This window comes from Musca domestica, unplaced genomic scaffold (genome assembly GCF_030504385.1).
Source record: "Musca domestica strain aabys unplaced genomic scaffold, Musca_domestica.polishedcontigs.V.1.1 58, whole genome shotgun sequence".
NCBI lineage: Eukaryota > Metazoa > Arthropoda > Insecta > Diptera > Muscidae > Musca > Musca domestica.
The window spans coordinates 2,231,981-2,255,283 of NW_026712360.1; the positions used below are offsets into that span (position 1 = coordinate 2,231,981).

General features: G+C 33.1%; 1 protein-coding gene across 1 annotated transcript in view; it reads left to right on the plus strand.

Annotated features, from left to right (window-relative positions):
• Positions 1 to 23,303, plus strand: part of LOC105261560 (transcriptional regulator ovo) — a 139,159-nt gene that overhangs the window by 112,861 nt on the left and 2,995 nt on the right. The window contains exon 2 of the mRNA XM_059128901.1: positions 22,593 to 22,753. Within this exon, the coding sequence (XP_058984884.1) occupies positions 22,593 to 22,753 (161 nt within the window). The remainder of the gene's footprint in view (positions 1 to 22,592; positions 22,754 to 23,303) is intronic.

Genomic DNA, 23,303 nt, shown 5'->3' on the forward strand with positions numbered 1-23,303 from the left:
CAAGCTATACCAATATTCAGATACGAAACTTGAAAAAACAAACTGTTTATAATATAGCTAAAATCATCAAAATACCGAATATAGGGAGGTACCATGGAGGTTATAAAACGTGGACCTGCACAGATAATTTTCTGTTATAAGCTGTAGTTTCCATTACGAACTTCAAATAGCAAATTTGAAACAATTCCGGTAAATAATGTCACTAAAATCATCAGAATACCCAATATCGGGAGGTACTGTTATATGGGGGCTATACGAAGACGTGGACCTGCACAGATAATTTTTTGTCATAGGCTGTAGTTTCCATTACGAACTTCAAATACAAAATTTGAAATAGTTCCGGTAAAAATGTCGCTAAAATCATCAAAATACCGAATATCGGGAGGTGCTGTTATATGGGGGCTATACGAAGACGTGGACCGGCACAGACAATTTTCTGTCATAGGCTGTAGTATCCATTACGAATTTCAAATACCAAATTTGAAATAATTCCGGTAAATAATGTCTCTAAAATCATCAAAATACCGAATGCCTGGGGGTACCATTATATGGGGGCTATACGAAGACGTGGACCTACATGGCCCATTTTTAATACCAAAAGTCCTGCAGACATAATACACATTTGAATAAAATTTTATCAACCTTCCTCATTTCGTTCGGAAGCTAGAGTGATTTCCGATCGACATAGAATTTTAGACTGATCAAGAATATATATACTTTGTAGGGTCTAAAAGGTATATTTCGAGGTGTTACAAATGGAATGACAAACTGAACATACCCTCCTTACTATGGTAGAGGGTATAAAAACAACATTGCAAGTGGAAACTGATTTCCATGGTGGTAAGCTAACTAAAACCAGCTGCAGACTCATGGTCTGTTGTCTACAACCAAAAGCTTGTCAATGGGAAAACCTTGGTAAGGGGAGTCTGCCAACCCTTTCCCCCTTCTAAGCTTATTTCAACCCCCTTTCTCGCCATTACCAACACCCGCCCCCCTCAGTACGATGTCTGTGTGTAATAAGAAGACAAAAAAAAATCGCAAGTGGCAAATGACTGGCATCGGCTTTGGCAGAATGTTGTAAATGGCATTACAATGAAATCAAATAAGTGTTAAATTGTATTATTTTTATGGCATATTGTTCGGTGATGATTGTCGACGTCGTCATCATCGCCAGCGTCAACGTCACAGACTGTCGTTATTATTTGCCAATGCTTTTGTCATGTTAAAGAGTAGTGATTCGTTTTTTTATTTTTTTTCAACTGGGGTTTTGTTTTACTGGTTGGCGTTTTTTATTTCCATTTTTTTTTCCACTTCTTGTTGTTGTGTGCATTTGGTTTTATTACAGTTGTTTGGTTTTCTGTTGTTTTTGTTTTTTTGGTGTTTGCCTCCATTATTGTCTATAATGGCCGTTTAAATAATGATGTAGATAACAGGTAATTTTTATATGGCAATTCTATTGTCTTCTTTCTCGACGCTTTTTTTTTGCAACTTAACTTGACTGTCCGCACTTAAACGTGATTTTTTCCGGTTTCCAATTCACTCAGTCAGTCATGCATTCAGACATTCATTCAGCCACTCGCGCACTCACTCACTCATTCAGTTAGCAGCCATTTATTTGTGCCTGCTCTTTTCGTAATTTTATTTTATTTCATTTAATTTATGTTGGTATTTTATGGGAATAAAGGGGGAGGGGGAGAAAGGGAAGAGGAGGAGGGAATGGAGATTTGAAGAATTTAATTCAATAATAAAAAGCAAATCTGATATTTAAATCATAAATTATTGTCGTCCGTGCCGTGGGGCGTATGATGAACATTCCAATGGATACATTACTTATACGCTCCAACACACTTGTACTTTCTCTATTAAAAGAGGCTATTTGAAAATATGATTTTTCATAACCTTCACCACAGCAAGGAGGGTATATTAAGTTTGTCATTCCCTTTATAACTCACCATTTTAGAATATACAGGGTGAGATAAAAAAAACTGCAACAAAGTAAAACGCCATAATTTTTTCAATTTGTTTTTTAAATTTTATTAAATGAAAGCAAAAAACGTCGGAAATAGCATCAAATTTTAAAATAAGTTTAGATTTCTTCGAATTAGTCACCTTTGACACGAATGATGGTCTTCAAACAGCCAATGAAACCGTCACATGCTGCCCGAATGTTGCTCTGCGGTATTTTGGCCCATTCCCCGACAGGCAACAAATCAATTGCAGTCAGTCAAAATAAAGTATTGAGTAGTGGCACTTAATTGCCACGATTCTATTGACTATCAACAATGTAAAGCCATCTCTTTTGGCGGAGAGGAGAGCTAATGAAATGAGGATTAATAAACAAAGTAAATATTGGCTGGAAATTAAATAGAAATGGAACGAAATATAGTTACACCATGAGTCGTATGGGTACTACAGGGCGATATAGAAAAAAAAACTGCAACAAAGTCAAACGGCATAATTTTTACGTTCGTTTTTAGATTTTATTGAGTAAAAGCCAAACATGTCGGAAATTGCATCAAATGGGTACTACAGTGTGGCACAAAAAAATACCTGCAACAAGGTCAAACGCCATAATTTCTCCAATCATGTTTTAACTCTGGGAAATTTGATGACTATTTCGACATAAAAATATCTTTATATTACAGGTTGATATTAGAAACCTGTAACAAAGCCAAACACCACAATTTTTATTTCATTTTCATTTTTTTTTTTTTTTTTTTTTTTGTAAATTTGTTTGAATGAAAGTAAAAAGTGTCGGAAATAGCATCAAATTTTCGAATAAGTTTAAATTTGTTCGAGATTTGGTCATTTTTGGCACAAATTATGGCCTTCAAATGGCCAATGAAACCACACGTCACACGCTGCCCGAATGTTGCTCTGCGGAATTCTGGCTCATTCCAGAGGAAGCGCTTGCTTGAGATGTTCGACACTTTTGTGTTTTTTTGTGCCAACCTTACTTTCCAAAATGCTCCACAGACACTAGTCCAATGGATTGGTATCCGGAGATTTTGGCGGACATTGTGCGCTGGAAATCAAGAGAGAAACCTCAATAGTCCAACGGATTGGTATCCGAAGATTTTGGTGGCCATTGTGCGCGGGAAATGAAGCGAGGAAACTCATTTGGTAACCATTCTTGGGTGGCGGTGGCGTGCTGAGTCCTGTTGGAATGTTCATGGACAACGGCCAAAATGTTTGCGTGCCCAAGGCTTTAATGCACCCTCTAGAATATTTTCGCGATAATATTCGACGTTTATTCTGATTCCACGGTCGATTAATATGAGCAGGGAGTGATCATCGGCTGTTATGGCGGCTCACACCATCACCATGGCCGGCGCTTGAGTTCTGGTGGCCAACCGAAAGTGCGCATTTTCAGCTGACCTGACCTCTTTGGCAAGTAAACACGAGCCGATCATTTTGTTTGTTTACAAACTGCTGGGCAACGAATGTTTTCTCATCGAAGACCACCAAACCAAATTCGGCAGTTCACCACTTTCAGTCAAGCGAAGCAACACTTTAGCTCTTTTGGGTCTATTTTCTTTCTCTTGCGGTGTAAGTTCTTGAACTTTTTGGAATTTCAATGGCTCGAACCCAACCCCGGGCTTATTTTTCAATATTTGCCGAATGGAATATTGCGATATGTTCAGCTCAAGAGCCATTTTTCGGCCACTGCGACGAGGGTTTCGATCAAGTAGCTACTTTAATTTTCGACCCACTTCTGCTGATGTTGCTGTTTTCTTCCGTCCACTTCCTTGATTTTTCAATATTTGCCGAATGGAATATTGCGATATGTTCAGCTCATGAGCCATTTTTCAGCCACGGCGACGTGGGTTTCGCTCAAGTCTCTTCTTTACTTTTCGAACCATTTCTGCTGATGTTGCTGTTGCTTTTTTCTTCCGTCCCTCACTTCTTTGACGTCGGGCTACGTTACCAGTATCACGTAATCGGTAACGAGCGCTGGTACGAGACACAAAAGATTTATTCACTTTTAAATGCTGGATTGCTCCAACGATAGCCACTTGTGGTTTTCCAGCCAAATATAAAGAAATCACATTATCACGCTTGAATTCCTCCATAACGAATAACTTTTTTTCTGGAAAATTCTCACCAAAATGCTTTCGGACGCTTGTAAACAATATTTTGAGCTGCCTCTGGAATAAATTTAACACCTGTCGGACGAGTGGCATAGAAATGACAGCAGTCTGAATTTGGTTGAAGTTTTTTCGTCGCCCCTGTGGATCCCATTTTTAATACCAATCATGCCAACCATAATATGAATTATTGACCCAACTTTCAGAGCTATATATCAAATAATAGCGACTTAATATCGCCTGAGAGGCGGAGAGTCATGGTTAACTAAATTTAGAATTTTTGAGTTGATCCAGAATATATTGTCTTTATATGGTCTCGGAGAGATATTTTCAAGGAGATTTGACGAATTTCATTCTCTCTTCTCTTCTCTTATTTTTTTTTTTTTTTTGTAGGGAAAACAATTTGTGTGGTATGTGGGTCGTATGACGAACGTACAGGTGATAAAATCACTCATACGCAACAAGTAACCCATATAATTACAGAAAATCCATTTCAGCCAGACTAAAGTGTAGAAACCCCATATTCAGGCTTAACTGAAGTTTTCTCCTGAGAAAACCCTATTGTCCTATAGAAACCTCCTATAAGCCGTCAATGAATTGAGGTTGTCCTAGGGGAAACTAAATTTTTTCCAGGCTAGTTTGAAGTTTTAATATAGAGACCCCTATTCAGCTGAGTGGAATTGAAGGGTTTTCTTCCGATTACAAAATTTTCAATTTAAAAATGGAAATGGAAAGCAGGTACTGAACCATTTTCTCCTTAGCCTAAAGACAGTTAATGGCTTTCCGACGTCCACCAAAAAATTATCTGTTTTCTCTCCACCTGTTTTTTCTTATCGCACATCTCTTCCACCGGCCATAAAATAAACCCATAAACAGCTAAATTATGCGGGAGGCAAATCATTATTATTATTATCCTTAGTCCTGGCAAAACGGCAGGAAGTCATAGAGTGAAAAATCAAAGTCATATTAAAAGCAACAAGAAATCCCCGAAAAAAAAACGAAAAGAAATCATGAAATGTTTATATCTTCCTGCTGGAAGAAACATTAAACAAGTCAACAAATTTATGGCACAAAACTATGTAATGTAGCATGTGATGAAGGACGGAGGACGAAGGAGTTGGCGACCAGCAACAACATTATGTGGCAATGTCTTGGGGCATAAAATACCAATACCAAGCCATGAGGACATCTAAGAAAGGAGTTGAAGTCAAAGCTAACAGTTAAAAACACAAAAAGTGAATGCTAGCCAAGGAATTCTCAAAGAGGAGGAGAGGATGGGAAATGGGAGGTGGGGAAGGGGGTAAGGATTCCTAACAGTGCCACAAGATGTAAGGGTGTTGGAATAAAGGTTGATGTTGTTGACGCCTGCAACCACAGACTCCAAAGTTTCGGGTTTTTTGTTTTTTTTTTTCTTCATTGAGAGCCTTGCCAGACGCTGCGTCTGCTCCGGGTGTATTGGTGTTGGTGGTTCTGCTTGCAGCGTATAGCTGTTATAGTTTTGGTCCATTCAAAAATTCTTTGGAAAAAGGAATTTCTTTGCAAGTTTTGTCTAAGAAATGCAGCAAGCGGCCAGAAGCCTTAGAATCTGCAAATAAATATAATCCATGAAATGAACAAAAAAACCAAAGCCCCCCAAAATCGTTGTGGCCAAATTTGATATAAACCCAAGTGGAAATGTAGCTGTGAGTGTCTTCAAATGAATGAAAGCCAACTGCATGTGTGTGCAGGGCAGCTACGGACCATCATCATCGTCGTCGTAGCTGGAAAGAAGTCAACGAAGAAAACTTTCAACATTTGCACAAACAAACGTGGCAGAGTAATTTTTGTTCTTCATTTTCATTTTTTTCGGGGTGGCCAACAACAACAACTGAAAAAAAAACACAATTCGCCAGCAAAAAATAAAAAAGAGTTAAAAAAAACGCCATACCCTCAGAGCAAACAGTGAAATAGTTACAAAACTATTGGCAGCATTTTAGGCGCCAATCTGACGAGACACAAAACAGTGGGCGTTGGGTGATTTTGGCGGCGTTTAGTTTGATGAATGCAACATAAGCAAATGTTAAAAATAGAAAATAGACCGAAAAAAATAGAGAACAGTGGCAGAAGAATAGTGACACACACAGCCATTGGAGAGGAAGAGGTGGAGGGAGGGGAAAAAGGGAGGTAGAGGAAAAATTAGTGGATTTATATAAGTTTATGTGTATCTATAACTGATGTAACTGCAATTTACTTGGAAATTTTGGGAGTTTGGTATTGATTGGACCTCAGATAATTGGAATTTGAGGAAAAAATGATTGGAAATTAAAATTTTTGAAAATCGAATTTTTGCATATCTGAATTATTTCGAAGCTAGAGCATGGTGGTGTATGGGCTATATTAATTGTATGTCTAACAGATTTATGTGAAGAAGTTAGAATTGTTTTCAAAAGAATAGCAAAAAAAAAACAAAAAAAAAAAACAAAAACAAAAAAAAATATATAAAAAACAATTTTAAAACTTTGGTACTTTTTTCTAACAGACTTATGTGAAGAAGATAGAATTGTTTTCAAAAAAGTGCAAAAAAAAAAAATAAAAAAATATTTTAAAATTTTGGTACTATTTTTCTCACATTATCAGTTGAAATAAAATAACATGGGGGCGATTTAAAAAACATAGACCCAGTAAACAGCCCTTTTTGAAAAAAAACCTTATACCCTAAGCACAAAGACATTTTTAACTGAAAAAAAGAATTAAATTTGAATGTAGCCTCCAAAGCTTTCTGCATCCCAAAATTCATATAATTTTCCCATATCAAAACTTGAAATTGTTTTGGGATTTTCAGCCCCGTGCAATCTGTCCATCATTGCCACTGACGTTTATATTGATTACATTTTAATGTGAATATAAATTTCTTCCAAAAGTGAGGCGCAGAAGTCTGTTTAACCAAAGTTTCTAATTACATGCACACTCTCCTGTATGCAAATGTGTGGAGGAAATTATGGCATACTGCGCAATATATTTTGCCCAAAAATTTAACAAATTGTTGCAAAATAAATCAGACGCAAAAACTTGTGTTGAGAGAAGAATGTCATATGCAAGTTAGGTTTATGTTGTCTAATTACCTTAAAAAATATAAGAAATTAAATTGCTTTGGGTGAGTCATGCGTATGAGTAATTTTGAAAAGTGAAATTAACATTTGTCATACGCCATGATGAACTAAGATACATTTTCTTTACCAAATGCCTGAAAACCTGATGATTTGAATTTATATATAAAAGGATTGGGAAATAGATGTCAAATCCCGACATATAAAGGCCCCATGGAAACAACTGAAAATTGGTCCCCGGAATTTCACAAGAAGATCCGCTATAGATAGACAACAATTATGGAGATACTAATTATTTTTATTGTAAATTAGACGCATATTTAATAGTGAATAATTATTGGCAATGTGTGATAAAAATATAAGGGCGTATAATTAATATCAATATCCATACGCCATGGTGGTCCACATATTAATGCTTTTATAATTTTTATTGATTTTTTTGGCCCTAAAACAGGTGGCATTTTAACACACTTGGAGTTTTACAAACTTCATTTGTAATGCTTTTTTTTCACCTTATGAGCTCCTCAATTGCAGATTTAAAAAAAAATATTCTTTTTTTTTTTTTTAAATTTAAATTCATAAAAATTTGCCAACTTATTTTGGGTTCTCATAAAACTGTTGTATTTTTTTGGATCAGCGCGAGTTTTTTCAAAGGATATTTGTGGTCTTCTTAAAATCCTTTTTAAAAGAATTTTATTGTATATTTGAAAAATATTTGAGCATCATTTGGATTTTTTTAAAGAATATTTTGATTTTCATCCCATATCATGTTTTTTTTTTAAAAATGTTCGGCATGGATTTTTTTTTAAAATGTTCGTATAATCCGTTGGCACATGGATTTTGAAAACATTTTTTTTCTTTTGGCTTTGATTAACTTTTAATACTTGGGCTGTTCGAAACTTTTTTTTTTGCTTTTTTGGAAAATTTTTAAAATATTCAAATGAGATCATTCTTATTTTTTTTTTTTTTTTTTGATACTCCTGTGGGCTTTCGAAAATTTCTTCAAAAAATTTAGTTTTCTTTAAAAAAAAATCCCATGCGACACTCTCAATTGAGCCTCTGGAATTTCTTTAAAAATCCTGATTCTTCTTTTAAACAAGAGAGAGAGAGAGAGAGAGAGAGAGAATTTTCAAAGCTACTTTCTGGGCTCCTCAAAGTTGAATTTTTGAAACATTTTTTTAAGCCCCTTTTAAGGACTTTCAGATTCACCTTTAGATCCTCAAAAAATATGATTTTTTCAAATTTCAAAGGCTTTCTTTTAAGGAAACAATTTTTTTTTAAGGAAACTAAAATTGTTTGAAGGAATTTTCAAAGCCTCCCTTAAAGTTGTACTTCGGGTCCTTTTAAAGAACATTTTAGAGTCCATTAAATGACTATTTTTGAAGTTTTTTGAATCTTCTCTTGAGATTGTTACTCTTACTCGAAAGGAGGCCTTTTTAAAAAATGTTCAAAGCTTCAATTGAGTTTGCCACACGGGACTTCTTTAAGGCTTTTTAAAAAATTTTCGAAGACTCCAGTGAGTTTGCCACACTGGACTTCTTTAATAATTTTAAGAGCCTTTTTCGGCTCTTCAAATGTTAATATATTACAGAGTTTTTAGAGCCTATTTTGGCACATCAACATGGTTTTTTGAAACGTTGTTATTACCCCATGAAAGGCTCCATCCTTGTTTTTTATGTCTTAGACCATTTAAGGACCTGTTGCCTTCAAAGAATTCTCCTACTTTGTCATTTTTATAACAATTGACTTCTTCGAAAGTGAATTTTTTCCTAACTTTTGACTTTTCCAAATCGTATTTTTTAAGAATTTTCCATTTTTTATATCTTTTGACATCTTCAAGTGTTTATATTTTCAAAAAATTGTCCTAAAGGCCATTGACTATCTCAAACCAGATTTAACTTTCGTTGACATCATTAAACGCAAATTTTGGTAAGTTAACCCTAATACCTTAGCATTATCAATTACGGTTTTCTTCAAATTTTTATTAAGGTTCCTTTTCTTTAACATGGATTTTTTTAAAATTGTCTAACCCCTTTTGAGCTTATTTTTATAGGATTTTTCTTGTCTCCCTTGAGATTTTCGAACATAGATTTTTTTGAAGAATTTTGATATTTTTTACATTTTTATGAGATCCTTCGTCATCCTTAGGCGCGAATTTTGAACCTTATGAATTGAATTCCACCTTGAATTTTTGAGAATTTTTTCTTGCCATTGAGCTCTTCCAATATGGATTTTTTCAATAATTTTTCTAGTCTTTTTTGGCATCTTTAAAAAAGCATTTTCCGAGTACATTTTCTTAAAAAAACCTTAATTTTTAAGTATTTTCCTAGATATTCTAGCCTCTTTCGTCCTTTAAAAGAGTAGAATTTTTTAGCCTCCTTTAAGCTTTCTTACAGTGATTTTTGTGTAGAATTTTTGCAATTTTTTTCTAATTTGCTTAAGATCTTTCAAAAAACCTAAAAATTTGTTCTTAAGGACCCTTACCTTTTTTCTTGTCCCTTCTCATTTGTTTCTATTTCTTTCACATTTTTCTCCTTTTGATCTTCTTAAAAAGCATTTTTTGACATCCTCAACTGTGGAATTCATTTTATGTATCTGTGTTATAATATCCCTTCAGTTTGACCATATATTTGCCATAGTCGAAAAACAACGAAGAATAGAAGAAAGACAAATTTCAAAATAGTTTTATGTCGCTTCAACAACATTTTTATGCATTTTCAGTTTGCAGTTTTAGTTTCGGCTTCTCTCTCTTTGCAACATAATTCTTCACCTAAAATCTCTGCTCTTTCTCCTTACAACTTGTTTTTCCTGTAGGATCCTTTACCTTATTCTGGATATTTTATGGTGTTATTTTCTACTGGCTAGTGGAATCAAATGCTGTGATTTTTCAACAACTTGTGCTGTTGGAGGATATTTACGTGTGTTTTTTTTTTTTTTTTTTTTTTTTTTTTTTTTTGGAGAATATCTAAGGAGAGAAGAGGAAAACTGAATTAGTAACAATAACCAAACTATTGACAACAACAAAAAATTGCTGTTTTAGTTTTCCGCTCTCTTCGATTCCTCTCTCCAGTTCTCCTCTGTTGTATTTTATTGCATACAAACCCCATTGATATTTTGTTTATTTGGCAATTTCGGGTGTAGGGGGCCAACACGAAGAATACAAAATTGGAAAAACTCTCATACATAATTTTTCCCCTGGCCCCGCCTGCCTGCCTGCCCGCTGTCTCCCATTCACATAACAGCCATAACTATACACCCATGGTTTTTCTCATATAAAATAAATCACAGCGAAAAGGACATATTGGCGCCTTTGGTTATTTTTGATTTTTTTTTCTGTTCTCTTTTTGTGTTGAGTTATTTTGCCTCCAATTTGAGTACATTTGAAATTTTGGCTTTTCACTACATACTCGAGCGTATCTGGTCGTCGATTATCTAAAAATAAAATCACAAAGCCATAAAAACAGAAATAACCATAATTACATAGCCGATTTGTAGTTTTGTTAAAATATACGCCTACATTTCCAGTCAATGAATTATAATTTTTTTGGTTGGCATTCATTGCCAGGGGAGAATGGCGATGATGGTGATGAAACTAGTCATTAGCTTTAAAAAGATAAATAAAATTATGACGCCTGCGAGTATGCCATGCTATTTGTCATTATTGTAATTAATAATACTTATACGCAATGGAGTAGAATTATATTAATAGTACTCATACGACATGTGGAGGGCATTGAGATATACAATTAATAGAACGTATACGGCACGTGTCAAAGTTTTGATTTTTTTTGGGAAGAAGAAATCGGGTTCTCTTTCTCGATTTCAGATCCCCATTGATGTCTTCCCCATAGAAATTTTGTGGCCATTTTGGTATCAAAATATCTTCATATCATAGTACTTATACGACATGTAATACCATTAGGTATGCAATTAAAAATAAGTATACGACACCTTTGATACCTTTGATTTTGTTGACCTTTATGGCATATTTCTTTCAAAATTGTATATTTTGGCATATTTTAAAGTAGTTCCCTAAATAACGGAACTAAAATTTACAAATTCTCATGCTAAAAGTCCTTTTCTTTTTAGAAATATTTCTCTAGAAGTCAGAGCTCATATCCTTTTTTGTATTTCTCTTCCATACAGGGTGAGATAAAAAAACCTTGCAACAAAGTCAAACGCCACAATTTTCTTTTTTTTTTTAATTTTATTGAATGAAAGCAAAAAAGGTCGGAAATAGCATCAAATTTTAAAATAACTTTAGATTTGTTCAAATTGATCACCTTTGGTACGAACTATGGCCCTCAAACGGCCAGTGAAACCGTCACACGCTGCCCGAATGTTATTCTGCGGTATTTTGGCCCATTCCCGGCAAAGCAGTTGCTTGAGGTGATCGACATTTTGGCATTTTTTGTGCCAACCTTAATTTCCAAAGTACTCCAGACACAACAGTCCAACGACTTGGTATCTGGAGATTTTATGTGGCCATTGTGCACTGGAAATGAAGCGAGGAACCTCATGTTGTGACTATTCTTGGGTGGCGGTGGCGTGCTGAGTGTGATAGCGCTGAGTTCTGAGCGAATGTCCAAAGTCTGCGGCCACAATGTTTGCGTGGCCAAGGTTATAATACACCCTCCAGAATATTTTCGCCATAATATTCGGCATTTATTCTGATGCCACAGTCGATCAATACAAGCGGAGAGCGACGATCGGCTGTTAAGGCGGCCCTTTAATACAACCTCCAAAATACTTTCGCCATAATATTCGGCATTTATTCTGATGCCATGGTCGATTACTACGAGGGGAGAGCGACCATCGGCTGTTATGGAGGTCCACACCATCATAATGGCCGGCACTTGAGTTCTGGTAACCAACCGAAGGTGAACATTTTCATCTGACCTGACCTCTTTGGCAAGTAAACACGGGCAGATCATTTTGTTTGTTTATAAAATGCTGGACAACGAATGTTTCCTCATCGTCGGAGAGCGGAGAAAACCAAATTCGTCAATTCACCACTTTCGGCCAAGCGAAGCAACTCTTTAGCTGTTTTCAGAGTTTATTTTCTTTCTGTTCCGGTGTAAGATCCTTCACTTTTTGGAATTTCAATGGCTTTACCCCGAGCTTATCTTTCAATATTTGCCGAATGGAATAATGCAATATGTTCAGCTCACGAGCCATTTTTCGGCCATTGCGTCGGGGTTTTCGATCAAGTCGCTTCTTTACTTTTCAAACCATTTCTGCTGATGTTGCTGTTTTCTTCCGTCCACTTCCTTAACGTCGGGCTACGCTACGAGCGAGACAAAAAAATTATTCACAGCTAAATGTTGGAATGCTCTAACGATAGCCACTTGTAGTTCTCCAGTCAAATATAAAGAATTCACACTATCGCGCTTAAATTCCTCCTTCACGAATAACTTTTTTTCTGGGAAATTCTCACTAAAATGCTTCCGGGCGTTTGTAAACAATATAATGAGCTGTCACTGGAAAAATTTTAACAGTTGTCGGACGAGTGGCTTAGAAATGACAGCAGTCTGAATTGATTGCAGTTTTTCCATGTCACCTTATAATTCTACAAAAAATCTTTTCTTTTCCGAAATATTTCCTAGAATCCATAGCTCATATTTTTTTTATTTGCCATCCATATCTACAATTGCAAGCAGTTCTCTGGCAAGCCATCGTATTTTAGATTCCATTGATAGCCATTGATTTTGTTCACTTAGTTCTGTGGTGTGGTGTACATTTGCGTTTTATTTCCACCAATTCTTTTCTCTTCGTTTTTTTTTTTTTTTTTTGTTATGAATGGAAATATTGCTCCAAATGAATGCACGTACAAACATAACGAGAACGACAACACCACCAACAACAACGAGAAAAAAGAAACAGTAAAAACAACCCACACATCCATTATAAGCCACAACATGCAAATGGACCCAAAGGACATATGTAAAAACCGAAATTGCATTTCAAATGGATTTGTGTGTATTGCTCTGTAGCTGATTGCATTAGTTTGAGCTGTTCTTTTCGTTTTATTTTTTTTAATGAAACGTAAAAAAAGAGGAAACTAATAGTATCACACAAATACACGCCTACACACACACACCCAACGACGTATATCAGATGTCAATGAACTTTTGCATTTCATGCAAAGTTGGAAATTGCCAGCAATTGCTGACTATTGGTAATGGTCAGTTTAACGCCCACAACCACACACCCTCACGCCGATTCGTTGCAGTTAGAAAACTATATATTTTCGGTTTGTATCCCAAATGGCAAATGATAAGAAACAAAAACCTTTGCCATTGCAGAATTAAGAGTAATACATAAAATGCTAATTTATTTGGGGAATTGAAATTATGGGAAATGGTTTTCTTTAAATTCGATAGATACGCTTCGAAATATTGAGGGAAATTATAATTTAATGACGAGTGGTTATATGTGGCGTATGAGTATTATTAATTTATTTAATGGCAAAATGTGAAGTATACCACAAGGCGTTTTAATATTTTACGGGAAGGAATTGAAGAACTCAGAATTAAATTGGGATTTCTTAAGAAAAATGCTAATTTATTTGGGGATTTGGAATATGTGAAGTTTTTATATAGATTCTATAGATGCGATGTGAAATACTGTAAAAAATTATAAATTAATGGGTTGTTGTTATATGTGGCGTATAAGTATTTTTATTTATTTTTATGGCATATTGTGAAGTATACCACAAGGCGTTTTAATATTTTACTGGAAAGAATTGAAGAACTGAAAATTAAATTTGGGATTTCTTAATTAAAATGCTAATTTATTTGAGGATATTTGAATTCAATAGATACGATGAGAAATATTGAGAGAAATTATAAATTAATGAATGGTCGTACTGTGTGGCGTATAAGTGCTATTAATTGCACTTAATGGCAAAATATGAAGCATACCTCAAGGCGTTTTAATATTATTATGAAAAGAATTGAGCTTTCCGAAGAATTCCTGAAGTGGATATTTAATTAATATGGAGTTCAAAGAGAGATTTTTCAAGGACTCTAAGAGCAATAAAAGTGAATTTTTAAAGGGGATTTTTCCGAGGACAATCAATGTAATTATGGTCAATGTTTTCAAGGATATTTTTCATTGACTGTCATGGACATTATTTTAAAAATAAAATTGGCTTTCAAAGGCATTTTTTCAGGGCTGTTAGTCCTGAGAGAAAATTTTCTAGGAATATTAGAGCAAACAAAAATTAGATTTTCATAGAAAATTTTTCCGAGGACTATCTGCGCAATTAACATGGACGTTTTTGAAATAAATTTTTCGTGGACTGTCATTGATACTATTTTAAATTAGGATTTTTAAGGAGATTTTTTAAGGGCTGTCAGTTCAAAAGAAGTTCATTTTCTGATGGACATTATTTTAATAAATAACACAGCAAAAAAACGTTGATTTTTTGAGGGAGATTTTCTCAAGGACTGTTTGAGCAATAAACGTAGACTTTTTTTTCAAGACTTTGACATCGATTTTTAAATTTTTTCAATGGATATGGATTTTTTATAGTTTTTTTTCTAGAGTCTTCAGAGCAACGAGCGATTATTATTTTTTTTCATGAACAATTGACCAGCATTTTTCAAAGCCTATTTCAACTATTGATTTAAATTTCTAAGAACGATTTTGTAAGAAAATGCTTTGCGTTTAAGGTTGCGGACTATTCTACAAGGACTAGTTCCACTTAAGTGTGAATCCTTAAGGATAATTATTTCAAGGTCGTTTGTTTTCTAGAGTGTATTCTAGTTGCAAACGAAGTTTGCAAGTATATTTACAAGTATTAAACTTGGATTCTTAAGGACAATTTTTCAAGGCTCTCAAAGCTAAAGGGTCTAAAGGACTATTTTTCAGGTACTCTCAAAGGTCACAGGTCTTTTGAAGATTATTTTTAATGACTCTCAAGGGTGAAAACCGTAGAAACAATTTTTAAGGACACTGAAGGACACATATGTATTGTATTTTTAAGGATTCTAAAGATAATTTTGATGATTTTCATTTATTTCTTATTTTTAAGGACTTTTAGAGACTTCGAAATGTAATGATGTCGTTTTTAATTAGCTTCAGCAACTCTTACGAAGTCTGAAGGATGCAGCTACTCTTTTTTAGAGATATTTTCAAGATAAAGCAAGGAAATTAATCTCGTATTTTTTATAATTATATTCAAAGAAAATCACACTGAAAAACCCGATTTTTCAAAAAATTATTTTGTGAGGTTTTCAAAAATTTTAGAGGATTTTTTCCAAGGAAAATTTTACAAAATTAAAAAAAAATAATCCTCTATTGTTTGGTTTGAGGGTAATTGGAAATAGTCCCCCATTGAATTAATTTCAAGGACTCTCATGGCTACAGGTTTACTATTACCGCAGATTTAAAAAAAAAACAAATTGTTGCCCTCTCCAATTCTTATAGACGTATTTTTAAAATAATATTTGTAAGGACTCTCAAGGACATAAAACTTTTTAAGTCATAATTAAATATCAAAACCACCAACGATTCTCAAGGCTATAATTATTGACGATCTCAAGAACATTCCCCGACTGCAAACGCCTATTTTCTTCCAGGACTTTAGAAACTAAGCCCACGGAACTATTAAAAATTATTTTCAAGGACTCTCAAAGTATTTAAGGCTTATCTTTGAAATAATCTTTTAAAGGACTCTTAAGGAAAAACTCATTGATTTTTCAAAGAAAAAAACTCAAAGGCCAATATTATTTTTTTTTTTTCTTAAGTTATTCCTCAAAGTAATCAATAGATTAGATTGAAGATTATTTAAAATGACTCAAAAGGCTTTATTCGAAATACTATTTTTCAGGGACTCTTAAATTTCCCTTATACAATCACCAACGTTTTTTTCAAATGAGGTCTAAATTGCATCTTAAAAGATATACCTGCAATTCCAAGGCTCCATACTCTAAAGTCAAAAAAGTTATTAATAATTGAAAAGCTTTGCCTAAAGATACACTGTTTTACTTAAATTAAAAAAATCTCTTAAATTTATGAGAGCAGACTCCAAAGATCAATGGAAAATTTTTACCAAATTAAAATCATTTCCAAAATCAGTATAAAATCAATAATAAAAAAATATTGTTAAAATATGTAGAAATAAAAAATATAGCATTTTACAAAAATATTTTTTTATAACGATAGCCTCAACTTGCAAATATTGAATTCAAATCAAATTTATTGAGTCTTTGTTTTTAACACGAAAATTGACAATTTTGAAGTGGTGAAAAAAAAATCAAATATCAGAATACCCAACAGGAATACGTTTTATTTTTTGGATACCAGACAAAGTATATGACTTTACAACTGTATTGAAAATATATTCAATAACGGTCCCTCTCTCTCTCTCTCTCTCATCCCACCTAGCAAATATCAAACTATTTCAGGCGGAGCCTAATCACACGTTTTGACTAGGTTGTTTTTTTGTCTTTTGCCTTGAAAATATATTTATATCTCCGTTTTCTTATAAATATTAAAAACATGTCTTAAAATAAAATCTATTTTTACAAAAATCCATATTTATATAGAGGTCATAAAAAATTACATATATGACAGAAGCAAAAAAAAAGAAAAGCTGAATAAAAAACAGCAAATAAACTTTCATTCTCCCACCTTAAATTGGTTTTAATTACCATTTTTGGTGACGTGACATTTATATTCAGCTCCTAGAGCGTATATGTGTGTGTGTGTGTGTGTGTGTGTGTGTGTAGTTGTAATAAATCCTCTATACAACACATGTGGCATAGTTGTTTTTTGTGTAATATGAAAAGTTGTTGTATATCAACTGTATGTAAATATAAATCTGGGTTTTTTAAATATTTTATTTATTTTTAATGTCGTTGTCGACGACGTCGTCATCATCAACATTGTCAGCAACGGCGTAGTTCGGTTTGGTTTGGTTTGGTTTGGTTTGATTTTTTTTTTTTTTTTGAGTACCTTAATGGCTTTTGTACAGGTACTTGTCGCGTTTACGTCATAATTTCAATACGATTGTTGACTGCCGTCGTTGTTCATTGATTTTGTCATTAACACGGTGGCAGTTTTCTGTCGTTTTTTTTTGCTTTTTATTAATAGAGTTTTAATTAAATAATAATACAAAATAAGTTGTTTTTTTTCTTCTTTGCTCTGTCGATAAATGTAAATGCGTATTTTTTAATTAAATGAAACATCATGGAGTCTATATTTCTGTTGAAGGACATTTTGCTAGCCTTTGCGCGGAATTCTTAATGGGAAAAAAAATAAATTATGAAAAAATCAAAATAATACAATTAAAAAAAATAACATTACTGGATAAATAAAAGGGATACTGCAGTTCATTATAAGGCGAAAAAAAAAAATTAAAGAAAATAAATTATTTAAAAATATAATTTTTAAATTCCCACTCAAAATATAAATTGCAATTCTAAGAAAATACAACAAAAAATGTAAAGAAAATAAATTATCTTCTATTGGGAAAATATTAAATTATGAAAAAAATCAAAATAATTAAATTTAAAAAAAAATAACATTTTTGGGTAAACAAAAGGGATAATGCAGTTCATTAAAAGGCGAAAAAAAATAAAAAAATAAATTATTTAAAAACATAACTTTTAAATTTCCACTCAAAATATATGTTGCTGAGTAGTTACAACATAAAGAAAATAAATTATTTAAAAATATAATTTTTAAATATCCAATTAAAATGTATATTATTACAATTCTGAGAAATTGTAATTGCTGAAATCATTTTTGAGATTTTTTCTCATATCCTTGTAATCCCTCATCATCTCTCATTTGCTAATTATAACCACTCAAAAAATTTTTTTGTCTGCAGTCCTCTTAGTAAAGTTTATAAAAATCAACTTATTTCGCCAATGAAATAATAGAGACAAACCAAAAAAAAAAAAAATCCGAAACTTCCACCATCACTTTGTTGCACTGAGTGACAACCAATAATCACAGCAACTATAGCTCATTGATTACACTATCCATCCACACCATCACTTATTTATATATGGAAGAAACGAAAAATTGCAATAGCTGTTCTCACTCTCTGCCTCCGGTTTCAGTGCAAAAATGTAATGAAATTAATTTACCAACACACACCTCCCAACCATCCTCCATTCTGCATTCTGCATTCTGCATTAAAAGTTTCAATTTGCCAATTTGCTTTTATGCTGGCTAAAGGAGAGCAGGTGAAAAACGCTTAGTCGACGTGGTTGGGAACTTCATATAACATTAGTCGATCAGGGAAAAAAACCAAATCGCAGATATAAAAAATGAAAAAAATAAGAATTGGTTAAAATAAGGATGTATAAAAATCAAAAATTTTCACATGATGGAAAAATTGTCTATCAATTTTTAGATCATAGAGATTGTCCTGAAAAAAAAAACAAAACATTTTGGATCCAGAATCAGAAGAAATTCGCAAATTTTGTCCAGAAAAAAATTATGTTCCAAACATCCTAAATGGTTGATCTAGAAATCTTTATAAAATTATCTAAAAGTCCTTGAGAAAATCCTCCGAGAAATTCCCTAAGAAATATTTTTAAACAAATACACGAAGGTAGGTCTGGAACTCATTCAAATATGTTGACCATAAGGTCTGTTTCAAAAAGATTTTAAGTTATTGGTCTGAAAATCCTTGGAAAAGTGTAATGCCACGCATCTTCAATGAAAAGCCTAAAAGTAGGAAATTTCTAAAAATCCTTAAAAAATGAATTTTTTAAAAAAATCCATGGATTTTTTTCTTACATAATTATGTATTTTCCAAAAAATCCTTAAAATAAGTCATTAAAAAAATCTACGGACCTTGATAAGGTCCTTTTCAAAAATATTTTCAATGATTTGCCTGCAAGTCCTTGGAAAGATATCCTTAATGTTGCGTCTGAAAATAATCAGAAAAATTATTCCTTAAATGATAAGTCCGAAAGTTCTGAAGGTCTTTGAAAAGAATTTGTTCAAGAATATCCGTAAAAATCCTTAAGGATAAGTAAGGATAGTTAGTATGAAAATTCTGAAAATCCTTAAAAAATATTCTTAAAAATGTCCTTAAAAATACTTTTAAAAAATCTTCACTGTTAGGCCAGAAAGACATTCAAAAATCCAAGGATGTTGATCATATCCTTAATAAGGTCTTTTGAAAAATGTTTTCAATAATTGGTCTGAAATTCCTTGTAAAGATATTATGGCACACATCCTTAATGATGGAGTCTAAAAGTCCTCACAAAAATAATTCTTCAAAAGATTACGGCGAAAATGTTTTAGGACCTTGAAAAGTCCTTAAAAAATAATATTAAAAAAATCCAAGTAAAAAAAAATGAAATAAAAAAGAAAAAAGTCGAAAATTTTTAAAATATCATTGGTTTAAATATTCTTAAAAATATATTTCAAATAAATCTTCTTCATAGCTTTCGAAGTCCTTTAAAAACTAGCTAGCTTAAAAACTAGCTAGAAGATCCTTAAACGCAGAATTCAAAATAAAAAATGTTTGGTCATAAAGGCATTGAGAATTGCTCCTTAAAAAGTCATGATTGTTGATCTGCAAGACCTTCAAACACTCTTAAAAAATTTAAGAAAAATATTTTTTCTATGGGTTCACTAAGTGTAGTCTGAATGTCCTTGAAAAAAAATTCCAACAATGTATAATTACAGTTTTATATATCCTTGAAATAAATGAATGATCTTAACCATATCTTTCATAAAGTATTGAAAGGCCTCAAAAAATCTAAGCCTTAATTTTTTTTTTTTTAAATGTCAAATGACAAAAAAAACTTCTCACTAGATTTGAAACGATGGTTGGTATGGAAGTCCTTTAAAAATGTTTTTCAAAAAATTCACAATTTCTGGTCTGAATGTCCTTGAGAAATGCTCTTCAAAAAACTATGAAAAATCCACGAAAAATCCAATCTGTGATTAAAGCTATTTATGTCCTCCCAAAAATTAGGCTTCAAGAGTAATATTTTAAATTTCGACAGTTATTGTTTTGAAAATTCTTTAAAAAAAGCTTTTTAAAAAAAATCTCTTCAAAATTATTTTTCATTGAATCTTAACCTGTAAGAACCAGAGAAATCTAGAAATGTAGGAGAGATTCTTGCAGAAATGTTTTTAAAAACATCCGTAATTGATAGCCAGAATGTCCTTGAAAGTGCTTTTCTAAAAATCGGCGATGAACGTCCTTAAAAGCATTTTTCAAAATCCGCAAAAAAAACGTTTGTCGTATGTATGTCCTTGTAACATGTCCTTCCATAAAATACACGATTGTTGGTCGAAAAATTCATTTTCCTTAAAAATTTAAAAAAAAATTTCTTAGACTATGGTGATTTTGAAAAAAACATATAGATCGAATAGCCCTTGAAATATACGAATTTTTGATCAGATAGACCTTGATTTTTGCTTAAAAAATGCTCCCTAAAATTTTCAGGACTTAAATTTCACAAGTCGCCGGAAAAAAACTCCTGAAAATATACGAATGGAAAAATCCAAAATTTTATGTCAAAAATTTAGATTTTCTTTAACCTGATCCTTCTAAAAAGGCTGATTAAAAATTGTGTGATCCATTCATAGGCAATCCTTAAAAATTCTGTACTGGAAATTCTCGCAGTGCTATAGAGAATCCTTACATAAATATTTAAAAAAAATGGATCTGGATATTAGTCCCTGGAAAAAAATCATTTACAAAATTACTCATATGGCCCTTCAAAATATTTATAATGAAGTCTTAGTCTATTACACATCTGAAAGTATTTCAAAATATATAAAGGAAGCACAGATTAAAGCTTAAATATAACACAGAAACAATACCAGATGTTTTCAGAAAAATATAAGGTTTTAGTTCAGATAACTCATGAAAAAATATTAATTAGAAATTCCAGAATTTTACTTCAGTTTCTCCTTAAAAAATTTGGAATTTCCTGTCTAGAAGTCCTTAACAAAGATCCTTTTAAATTTTTACAAACCAAACACTGAAAGTCCTTGAAAATTTTTCAGCAAAAATCCAGGCTTCAGCACTGAGAATCCTTGAAGTAATGATAGTTTTTGGAAAATGAAATAAATTATATTTACAAAAACTATTATTCCGAACACTCTAAATATTCTAAAAATTTCTTAACTACAGCTCAGATCGTTTTCTAACTTCTCTCAAAAAATTCTGGGTGCCAGATTTCGCGCGTTGTAAAAATTCGCGTTTCTTAACTACGACTGTATCCTGGATATATTTACGTACCTGACATCAGACCTCCTCTATATTTGTATTTCCGAAACTAGTTATTATTCTCCTCTCGTTTTTTAACATTTCATATTTACGCTCTCAAAATAACCCGGTAAATAAATTAAATTAGGCCCACATAGCAACGGAACCTAGCTACTTGAAATTCCAAAACAGAACGACCCACCCTATTAAATATTTGTTATACACACGTACCATTTATTTGATTGGCATCAACACCCATTGTCCCGGCCTTAGCCAACAGCTAAGGGGACACACAACCAAACTCGCACACACAAATATACACATGTGTGTATGAATGTGTGTAACGCGCATACAAATATACAGATATTCAGCACGTCGCAAAATGTTTAACAATGCCTGGTATGAAATCAAATTAAGTATTGACGTCAAAAGGACAATGACAACAAGCTAACAGCCAGGCAGCACCAGCAGAACGCACACACAAAATCTATATGTGAATGGGTTGGTTCTCCTTTTTTTTTGCCTCTCCTTTCTTTCATGTTGTTTTGTAAAAGTAAACACCTGTATGACAACACACGTATGAATGGCCATACACACACACCGACACACATGTTCACAGGGTCCCAACATTAACACATGTATGAAATGAGTTTGCGGCCATGTCGAATACATTTGCTTACCTGGTTTCGTATCGTAGACAAACGAGCGAGCGAACCAGTGAAACAACCAGCCATGCTTGTGTTTGGGTTGTTGGTGTCGATGTCAGTGCCAGTGTCAGTTTTTGTAGAAGTTGTTGTTGTTGTTGCTGCTGTGTTTTGGTCTCTTTGTATGGTTATTGTTAAAAAGTGTTCAATTTCAACCCCATCATTGTTAAAATGACATTGCGCTGCCAACACAGTTACAGTTTTCGAAATGAAAACAGAAAAAAAAACAACAGACACCAAAAACAATGAGACCTGGTGGGAAGAGTAAGGGCCAGGACAACCAAACAAAAGTCAACGTCATTTGCACCTTTAGCTCTCCTGATGGTTTTTTTTCGGTGGTTTTTTGTTATCAATACCCACATTTGGGTGTGTGGGTGTTATGTATACATGTGTGTATGTGTCTCTAGTTTCTCAAATTGATAGATTGAAATTGAAACATTTAAGTGAAATTTTTTTTCGAATTTTTGATTGAAATTGTTTCTAACATTCGCATCTTTTGTTTCCATCTCTTTTTTAGAATGTCCCACCGCCATGGATGGCATGGAACGTTTCGCATGTCCGACACCCGACGTACAGGGCAGATATCGTTGCATAGACGATCATGTCCTGTGCGATGGCTTCATCGATTGTCCCGAGGGTGAAGATGAAGACAGAAGATCGTGTATGTTCTATAAGACGGTAAGTGAAAATATTAAAATTTTTTAAAATTTAAAAATAGTTTTAAAGCAGGATATGGGTTGAGCTCTTAATTGTCAAGCCCATGAAATGTGTAAAAGGAGCAAAGGGAAAATTATTTAAAGGCCATTGTAAATTTGACAACAGTTATGTGAAGATCTGAGGATTTAAAAATTTGGCTTCTAGGTTCCTCAGAGCAATTTTCTTAAGGGCAATAATTGTTGATCCTTTAACAAAATTTTCAAGGCCCACCCAAGAGAAGTTTCAAAAGATAATTACCCTTATTTTTTGAAACTTCACTTGGAGGACATTCAAAGCAAATTGTGTCGATTTTTTTAACAAGGTCCTAAAGAATATCAATATTTAATTTTGAAATATTTTCAAGGATCCTTAGAGCGAGTGGCATGTATTTTGTGTACTTAAACGCGCGTTTGTCAAGAATTTCTTTCAAGGATCCTTGGAAAATTGTTTTAAGGACCCTCAGTGGAATTGCTTCAGGAATTTTCATATATATATTTTTTTAATTATCTTTAGGGCATTAGGCCAACATTTT